Source organism: Chlamydomonas reinhardtii, chromosome 3, assembly GCF_000002595.2.
Source record: "Chlamydomonas reinhardtii strain CC-503 cw92 mt+ chromosome 3, whole genome shotgun sequence".
Classification (NCBI taxonomy): Eukaryota; Viridiplantae; Chlorophyta; class Chlorophyceae; order Chlamydomonadales; family Chlamydomonadaceae; genus Chlamydomonas; species Chlamydomonas reinhardtii.
The window spans coordinates 380659-389873 of NC_057006.1; the positions used below are offsets into that span (position 1 = coordinate 380659).

The 9215-nt window shown below is 66.3% G+C and overlaps 2 protein-coding genes across 2 annotated transcripts in view; one reads left to right on the plus strand and one right to left on the minus strand.

Moving 5' to 3' along the window:
- The first annotated feature begins 43 nt into the window (after window positions 1-43).
- On the plus strand, window positions 44-4714 carry CHLRE_03g144867v5 (uncharacterized protein). Its single transcript, XM_043060397.1, has 6 exons — window positions 44-665; window positions 820-1328; window positions 1573-1855; window positions 2087-2179; window positions 2673-2804; window positions 3975-4714. The coding sequence occupies exons 1-6, from the start codon at window positions 369-371 to the stop codon at window positions 4311-4313; spliced, it is 1653 nt and encodes a 550-aa protein (XP_042925526.1). The 5' UTR covers window positions 44-368; the 3' UTR covers window positions 4314-4714.
- A 423-nt stretch (window positions 4715-5137) lies between these two features.
- Window positions 5138-9215, minus strand: part of CHLRE_03g144887v5 (uncharacterized protein) — a 20776-nt gene continuing 16698 nt past the window's right edge. The window contains exons 32-39 of the mRNA XM_043060398.1: window positions 9000-9070; window positions 8732-8780; window positions 8024-8309; window positions 7434-7605; window positions 6961-7066; window positions 6542-6655; window positions 6103-6293; window positions 5138-5879 (exon numbers count right to left, since the gene is read on the minus strand). Coding sequence (XP_042925527.1) covers window positions 5855-5879; window positions 6103-6293; window positions 6542-6655; window positions 6961-7066; window positions 7434-7605; window positions 8024-8309; window positions 8732-8780; window positions 9000-9070 — 1014 coding nt within the window. The 3' untranslated portion in view covers window positions 5138-5854. The remainder of the gene's footprint in view (window positions 5880-6102; window positions 6294-6541; window positions 6656-6960; window positions 7067-7433; window positions 7606-8023; window positions 8310-8731; window positions 8781-8999; window positions 9071-9215) is intronic.

A 9215-nucleotide genomic window follows, 5' to 3' on the forward strand; every position in this document is an offset into this window, starting at 1 on the left:
GGTAATAGTACAAGGTGGCATAGATATCGCACCGTCATTAAATCAATAATTGGTAGTTGGACACGTCCAGCTCACTTCGCGTAGGGAACCCTAGAATTCCATTTGCTTTTCCGCTTGTTCGAGCTCCACCCTCTTCGCTGTCTCGAGCTTGCTAGCAACATTTGTCCAGTCGGCGCACACGTTGGAAGCCCGCTTCGCTGGGCCCCGACCAGTCTCGATAAATTTCCCCGTTTGTAGTTCGCCAGCGTAGCCGCACCAGATCTGGCGCTAGCGCATATCAGCCTGGCATACTCTGGTCTCCAACCCCCAGCTAAGGCAGTTGGCATTCGCGCTCCGGCCCGAGCTCGGGTGCCCAGACCGGGCCCGAGATGTCGCTGACGCTCAGCGAGACGCTCGAGGCCCCGCTCTTGCGGGTGCCCTTCGAGAGCCTCAAGCGTGCGGCCAAGGACCGCAAGGCACTAATTGATGAGCTGTCCGACCACCTGGCGTCGCTCAAGCACCCGCAGCAGAGCAGGCCCAGCGAGCCCAAGGGTCCCGGCTCCTCGAGCCAACCGCCCGCCGACCCTTCCGGGGACACGGAAATGGAGGACGCCGCGGCGGGGGAGGGCGTCAGCGGCCGTGAGGCGTCCATTGAGCGACTGCGGCTGCTGCTGTCACAGCTGCAGGTGCGGGTGCCTCCGCTGCAAAGTTGGCGGTTTCCGGACGGTTCAGGCGTGCCCAACTCGCGGTTTCGGGCTAGAGGTTGAGCATGGGTCATCCCCGCCCCAACTACGCTCCTTCTTCTCAACTTACCTGTACGCCCGCTTCCTTCCACCCCAGGGCGTCAAGCGCAAGCTGGGCGAGGTGTCCCGCACCGAGGCCGACGACTGCGCCCGCTGCAAAGCCCGACTGGACTACCTCGCAGCCACCGCGCCCACAGCAGCCGCAGCCGCAGCCGCAGCCGGCGGCACGCCCGCCACCGCCGCCGCCGTACGCGATGCGTCCGCTGACTCTGGCGCCGCCTCGCCGGCGCCGCCAGGCGCCGGCGGCGGCGCAGCCGCGGCCGGGGCCGCAGGCCCCGGCCCCGGCTCCGCCGCGGCAGCGGCGGCAGCCGCCGCCGCAGGCGGCGGAGCCGCCGGGGGCGGCGGCGGCCTGATCTCGTGGACTCGTCAGCGGCTGGACGTGATCCTGGTGGACCACCTGCTGCGCAGTGGCTACCACGACAGCGCGGCCAAGCTGGCGGCGGCGGCGGGCATCCAGCTGTTGACGGACGGGCACATATTCGAGGGCGCGCGGCGGGTGCTGGCGGCGCTGCTGGAGGACCACGACTGCGGCCCGGCGCTGGCCTGGTGCGTGCGGCGGAGTGGGGGCGTGGCCTGGGGTTCGGGGGCTGAGCGGCGATAGGCGGGTGGTTGTGTGGCGTGTATGGACGTGGTCGTGTGGTCGGCTGCCGGTGCATGGTGCTTAGGAGTTGCTGTTTGGCTTGTTCCTTTGGGCACGCGCGAGACACACGCATCATACGCATCATACGCACATCATACGTTTCTGACACACACACATGCACGGTACACACATCTGCACACACGTACGCAGGTGCGCTGATAACCGCTCCCGCCTGGCTAAGTCCAAGTCGGGCCTGGAGTTCAAACTGCGGCTGCAGCAGTTTATTGAGCTGGTGCGCGCGGGGCCGGCGCAGCGCGCCGCCGCCATCGCGCACGCGCGCGCGCACCTGGCGCCCTGGGTCACCGGCACCGCCGCCACCGCCCCACAGCAGCAGCAGCAGCACCTGCTGGAGCTGCAGCGGGCGGTGGCGACATTGGCGTTCCCGGCGGCGGCGCGGGAGCGGGTGCCGGCCTACCGGGCCCTGTTCCAGGAGGTGAGGGGCGCAGCGGCGGCGGTGCGGGGGGGGGGGCTGCTGGGCGCAAGTTGGACCCGTACCAAGTAACTGGCGCACACGTACAGCAGGCCACACGTGCACATGATTTGGTTGTCACAGGTTTCGGTTGTCACACGCCTCGCCTCTTGGCCTCCCTCATTACGCTCCTCACAAACCACTCCTCACAAAGCACTCCTCATCACCACTTCGCGACCCCATGCTGGCACACAGAGCGCCTGGCACGGCCTGGCGGACCTGTTTATGCGCGACCTGTACCGCCTGCACTCGCTCACGCCCGAGAGCCTGCTCACCGTGTACCTGCAGGTGGGGGTGGGAGTGTGTGTGGGGGGGAGTGTGGCGTGTGCGAGATGAGTGTGGGGTATGGTGTGGGTGTGTGGGGTGTGGGTGGCGTGCCTGGGAAGAGTAAGACAGAGTACAGAGTAAGGCAGGGCGCGGGCATCAGGGCGGCTGGGCGGCCGGGGTCGGGGTCGGGAGGTGGTGCTGGCGTGTCGTGTACGGCTCCAGGCCCCAAGACCCCCACGCCAGCCCGCCGCCATGTCCGCCCCACACCTGTAGCCGCCCGACACGCCGGCATCACCACCGGTCGGCCCCCCCCCCCCACACACCCACCGGCTGCACTGCAATCCCCCATGCATACACTCTTGCTTCCTTAGATAACCATACCTCTCCCTACATGGTCATCGGTAGCGCCAAGACTGATCCATTGTAACAACCTGTCAACATCATTTCATGTTCATCCATCATGCTTGGAACCCCTCTCTTGACTATCGGGCTGGCCTTGCTGCTCCTGCCGCAGGCTGGTCTGTCTGCGCTCAAGACGCCCGCCAGCGGCGCCCCCGGCGGCAGTCGCGACGACCCGCTGCGGCTGCCGCCCTTCCAGCGGCTGGCGGCGCACCTGCCGCTGGCCAAGCACATGCACTCCAAACTGGTGAGGGGCCGAGGGGTGGCGTGTGTGTATGTATGTGTGCGTGCGCGTGTGTGTGGCGCACTGCTTGGCCGCCGCCAGGCCGGGGCAGGGCGATGCTGCCTTTGCGTGGGGGATGCAAACAAGCACACAGCACGAACCCTGCCACGTGCGAACCCTGCCCGCGACGGCATGTTCAGTCGGCTATTACTCAGCCGCAGAGCGGCACCTAGCGCAGACCGGTCTCAGCCCAGAGGCGGCGCGGCGGGTCCCCTCGGCGCTTTCCTCCTCACCACCGCCTTCCATGCAGCAACATACGCTCCGGGCTGTCGAAGCGGCCATGCCCTGCTGCGGCTGCTGCTGCAAGAGAGAGAGAGGGAGGCAGCCACACATGTGGGAGGGCACCGCCGCTGAGGGACGACTGCACGCTGGTATCCGGGGGGGGGGGGGGTTGGCATCATGATTTCCCGTATTAAGAAGAAGCGAAGTTGTAGCCGTTCATGGGGAACGGAGTGATGAAATCAAGTTTGGGGGTTCTATACTCCTGAGCCCAACGAGAAAGCAGGTCCCATTGCCAGCAATGCGGTGCCGGGGTTTATGTGCCCGGGCCGGTGGGGGCCCACGTAGCTGGCCACTCCACGCCAAAGCAGTGGTGCTCCGCGTTAGGGCTGTGGGCGGCGTTGACTGGGTCCCAGCCGGGACGCAGTGGAGATTCCATTGGGGCGCCGCCGCCGGCAGGCCGCACGCGTGCGTGCATGTGTGTGCGTGTACGTGTGCACGTTCAAAAGGATGTAAGAGGTGATGTGGGTGTGTGCTGCCCCCGCACTTCCCCTTCGGTCCAGGCGGGGGCTGCGTGGGGTGGAGCTCACACCCCACAGGGTGTGCGAACGAGACTCTAATGTCTCCTACACACGACCACACGTGTTGGGTGGCAATAACACCATTGGAGCTTCACGCCTGCTCGTTGTCTTCCCTGACTGTCGCCGTGAGCTCATGTGTGCGTCTCCTCCGTTACCTCCACACCCACCTCATGCTGTCTCCATTCCATACACCCGTCTCCACCAGTGTTTCTGAGCTCTTACTAGTAATGCTGAGAACAGAACCCGTTCCTCTCCACACACGCATGCCCCTCCCCCCTTCACTTCTTTAACAATCATGAATGTCAACCCCCCCCCTCCCCGCCTCCCCCCCCAGGTGTGTGCGGTGACCAAGGAGCTCATGTCTGACGCCAACCCGCCGCTGCTGCTGCCCAACGGCCTGGTCTACAGCACCCGCGGCATTGAGCTGCTGCTGGCGCAGGGCGTGCCGGGAGGCGGCAGTAGCAGCGGGGGCGGAGGAGGCGGCGGCAGTAGCGCACAGGAGGAGCGCGGGCGCACGCCGACGCCGCCGGGGGGCCTGGGGGGAGGCAGCAGGACGCCGGCGCCGGAGGGTCGGGGGGCGGGTGGTGGTGGGGGTGGCGGGGCGGTGGGCGTGTGCCCCATGACGGGTCAGGTGTTCCGGCGGGACGAGTTGAGGCGCCTATACATCGCGTGAGGGGCGCGGGCAGGAGGCGGGGGGCCGGGCGAGTACATGTGTGTGTGTATGCGTGTGGCGATTGAAGTACGGAGGAGGAGTGGGCTGGACGCAGGGGTGGTGGTGCAGAAGTGGTGGAGGGCAGGTGGAATTGGCAGAGCAAGCAGCATGTGCGCGAATAGCATTAGAAGCACCAGAAGCGGCAGCAGCAGCAGCAGGAGGAGGACGAAACGGAGGATGAAGTGTCGGTCGAGGCGCAGCAATGCAGGCCGAGGCGCTTTGTAGCCGTCGCGTATGTGTGCTGGATGCGGGGCAGGGGCTGGGCAGTGGTGTTTGCAGCGGCGGCGGATTGCAGCCCCGGAGAGGCTTAAGCATGCTGGTCGGGCGTGAGGTTCCAAGCGCTGTTGTAATGCACTTTGTTGCTCTTGGCACTCGGGCACTGCACACCGTGCTGCTGTCCGTGCAGCGACTGCCGCGACACTGCGACACTGCGGCATACCACGGCACCCCTGGCCCCCGCGCACCTCGGGCGCAGGCTGCCACACGCGCACATGCGGCACCACCGGTGTGAGGCACCACCGGCATGAGGCGGTGGTGCGGTGGCGGATGGGTATGGCTGACGGTCTGGCGCCGTGTGCAGCTGGCAGCAGGTGGGCAGGCGGCCAGGGGCATCACCGCCGCACCACACACCGCAGGGTTGTACCGACGTGGCATTCCGGGCTGTGCGTGGCTGCGTGCTGTGTATGCGAGGCGGCCAATTGCCCGCGTGCCCGCCTGCCCGCCATCTACGCAGCAGCACTGATGAGCCCACCGCATCACGCCAGCCATACAGGAGCACAGGAGTCGGAGCGTGCGCCTTACACGGGGAAAATAGCTTGTAGACATCCACACACGCGCGCACACACATACATGCCTGTGGATCGCTGCAAACCCGCGCAATACAGTATCCGGGGCGGCCGCACACGTTCTCAATGCGTGCCGCGGCCACATGTGTACACATGCGCACAGCCGCGCCCACGCACACCCCAGTCCCCAAGGGCCCCCCCCACAGCTCGTGGGCCCCTGCTGCGGTGTGCACGTGCAAGGGACACACCGGCGCCGGTGCGGTTCAGTCCTGGCTGCCCTGCCCCACACACACCACCCTGAGTGGCGCTGACCCAAACCCACACGGTATGCAATCTCGTCACTGTTAGGGCACATCCAAAGACACAAGACCCAGCGGTACCAGCAATCAACAACAGCACGTTAGCAGTACTTCAATCATCACGCCGTCAGCCGTCTTTCAAACTGCCACTATCGCTGTGTGAGTGACGTGGTGATGTGGCCTCCGTGGCCTCACACAATACACGGGAGGTACAACACGCAAGTTTTCGTACTAACGCGCCGAAGCAGCATCCTGCCATGTTGCCATGCATTGGGCCAGGGCCGGAGGCCCTCCCCTCCCCAACTCCCCGTGTCGTGTTGGAAAATGGTGGAACCAACACCCCCAACCACCCCACCCCGAACTGCTTGCAGCCGCTCCCGCTCTGGGCTCCCGGCTCGCCGCCGCCGCCCGCCCGCGCCTAGGCCGCTGTGGGGCCATACAACCTGCAAGGGGGAGGGGCGGGGGACCAGGGCGGGATTCGCGGCGTGTGTCTGGCCCCCGAATGCCACCACTAGCACATAAGCATGCACGCACGCATGCCAAATCACAGCGCCCAACCACCACGCCCCCACCATTACCCCGAGCCCGCACGGACCCCGCCCCCTAACACCCACCATCCCCAGCCACCGGCCCCGCCCCCTTTCCCCCCTTTCCCCCCGCCCCCACATGCGCAGGTAGCCTCGCTCCATCTCCGCCTGTGCCCTGCTGATGTCCAGGTCGGCGCCCAGGGTGCGCATCAGCGCCAGCCGCCGCAGCAGCCGCATCACGCCCACCAGCCGCCGCCAGGCGTTGGCGCCGGCGCGCGCCTCCGCCGCCTCGTAGCAGCGCCGCCGGACCAGGTGGCCGCGCCAGGCGGCCTGTGCGTGTGCGTGTGTGTGTGTGTGTGTGTGTTAAAAGCGAAACCATTGCGTGTGTACATGTGCGTGTGTGCAGTGTGTGTGTGGTTGGGTGGTGGAGAGTATAAGCGAGGAGGGGTCGAGGGGGATGTGTGCACACCGTAGTTTGGAAGTGTTGGAGGCACATGGAAGGCAAGCAGAATTGCACAAGCCCACAGTACGAGCTCGGCACCCGCCGCCTCCGCCCCCACTGACCCCGGCGCGCCCACCTGTATGCTGACCGCCGCCACCGCCCTCTGCGCCTCTGTGGTGATGTTGCCCAGCTGCAGGCTCACGGTGCCGAACTCGGGCCGGTCCAGGCACAGCACGGTGCGGGACAGGATCTGATGCGGGGTGGGGAGTGAGGTGGGCGGGGTCAGGGACGTGCAGAGTGGGCGGAAGGACCGGGGACACCGAGAGAAGTTCGCCCCGCTCCCTTCGTTCCTCTCCGCACCGGGCTCTGACGATAACCATGCGACCTACAGTCTCCGTCTTCCTTGGGCTTGGGCACGAGTCATTCGCTCCTCCGCACCCCATCCCAGCCCCCACCTTCCCCCCTGTCTTCATTGGGCCTGAGCACGTCATTCGCTCCTTCCACCCCCCACTACTGCACACACGGTTATATACACGCAAACGCACATGGACCCACCAGCTGCCACAGCCCGCCCGGCAGCCCCTCCGCCTCGTCCACGTCCTGCGGCGCGCCGTCACACGCCAGCCCCGTCACCACCTGCTGCCCAATGGACTTGAAGCACCTGCGGGCGTGAGGGCGCGTGTGTGCGTATTTGGTTGTCTGTGTGTGTGGTTGTGTGTTGAGAGGCGTGGGTTAGGAATGGGGCAAAGAGTAGGCAGAGCCGGCAGCTGAGCGCAGTTGCAGCACACGGGGCACTGCTGCCGTTCGGGCGCCAGACCACCATACACACGCCACACGTGCGGCACCGCATGCGCCTCCTCCCCTACTGTGTCGGGCGTGCTTAAGGGTGAGCGTGTGGAGCGCGCTCACCTAACACTAGGGCTTGTCAGCCCTAGTCATCAGTGGCTTCGCCATTACCAAGTGCAATTATTCCCTCTCCGCCCTCCCACCCTCCCTCCCTGCCTGCCTGCCTGCCCTGCCCTCCCCACCTGTCGTTGAACCTGCACAGCGCCGCCACCGCCTGCAGCTGGTCGATGGCGCCCATGTGGAAGTGCAGCGTGCGGCCCGCCAGGCTGCCGGGGGTGGCCCAGGGCAGCGCCAGCGCGCGCCAGCCCAGGCAGGCGGCGGCCTTGAGAAGCAGCTCGTCGCCCGTGTGGGGGCCTGGGGGTGGTGTGTGTGTGTGTGTGTGTGTATATGTGTGTTAAAGAGCACAAGGAAAACGTTGCGCAAAGTGTGAGTGTGTGTATGTGTGTGTATATGTGTGTGAGTGGTGGTAGTGGTGGTGGTGGTAGTGGCGGAGGCGGGGTTGTAAATTGCAGCCCAAACTAAGCCAGACCAAGCCACGGGGGTGGATAGTGTGAGGTTGGGGGAGAGCGGGTGCGGGGGAGGGTTATGTGCCCGAGCCCGACGACTGGCACGATGTGTGTGTGTGGGGGGGTGCTGGCGGTGACGGGCCTGATGCAGCTGCACACCCCTGTGCCCCCCGGCGCACAACACACAACGACACACACACACACACACACACACACACACACGCAACACACGTACACACACATACCCCCCCCTCCCCCCCACACACCTGGCGTGAAGCCGCGCGGACGGATGAGCAGCCGCGGGGCCTCAAGCGGCGGTGCCTGCCCCGGCCCCGGCGACCCGGAGCGCCCCGTCCCGCTGCCGTCCCCGGTGCCGGTGGTGCGCCGGGGCCCGCTGCCATCCCCCGTGCCGGTGGTTCGGCGCGGGCCGCTGCTGCGCGCGCCGCCTGCGGCCGCCACAGGGGTGGCGGCGGCCTCGCCGGAGCGTGTGGGGTTGGGGGAGGCGGCGGCGGCGGAGGCGGCGGGGTTGGAGGCCCCCATCGTGCGTGGGCCCTGGGGGTGGAGGGGAGAGGAGCGGAGGGGAGGGGGGCGGGAGGAAGCGGGATGCGGTGAGGGATCGGCGAGGCCGCGTGTGCATGGGAGACGAATGCGGGAGGCAAGGCAGTGGGTGTCTGGGTGGTTGGTGGCGATGCCGTCTGTATTGCCTGAGGAAGTCCTGATCGCAGTGTAGTGTACACACGCTTTTCTAACCTTTTGATGTGCCGTAGTAACACACACACATACACACACACACATACACACACACGCATCACACACACACACACACATACACACACACGCATCACACACACACACACACACACACACACACACACACACACACACACACATACACACACACGCATCACACACACACACACACACACACACACACACACACACACACACATACACATACACACACCCCAACTCACCGGTGAGGAGGATGCGGTGTGGGACGACAGCGGGTGCAAGTCCGACGTGCTGCGGGCAGCCACCGGGGTGGGCAGGTGGGCAGGTGGAGCGGTGGGTGAGGTCGAGTGGCTGCAGGCGCGATGGCGGCTGTTGCACCTGGGGCTGCAAGCTACATCCAGCCAGTGGCGCCCGTGAGCCGTCCTCCTCCCCCCTCCCTTCTCACTCCCCCCCAGCTTCCCCCCCCCCCCCCCCAGCTCGCCCCCCCCCCGCTCTCCCCGCCACCCCCACCTCTTGGGCGGCGGTGGCAGCACCACGGGGTGGTCCAGGTCCAGTACCAGGTCCGCCACATTGCCCCGGTCCTAGGGGGGGGAGGGGAGGGGGGAGAGGCGCGGGGAGATAGGGGTGGTGGTGGTGTGTGGAGAGGGGCAAGGGGAGCGACTGGTGGGGCTGGTGTGTGCATATGTGTCGGGAGTGAGGAGGTAAGGGTCCGACGTGCCGCGACAC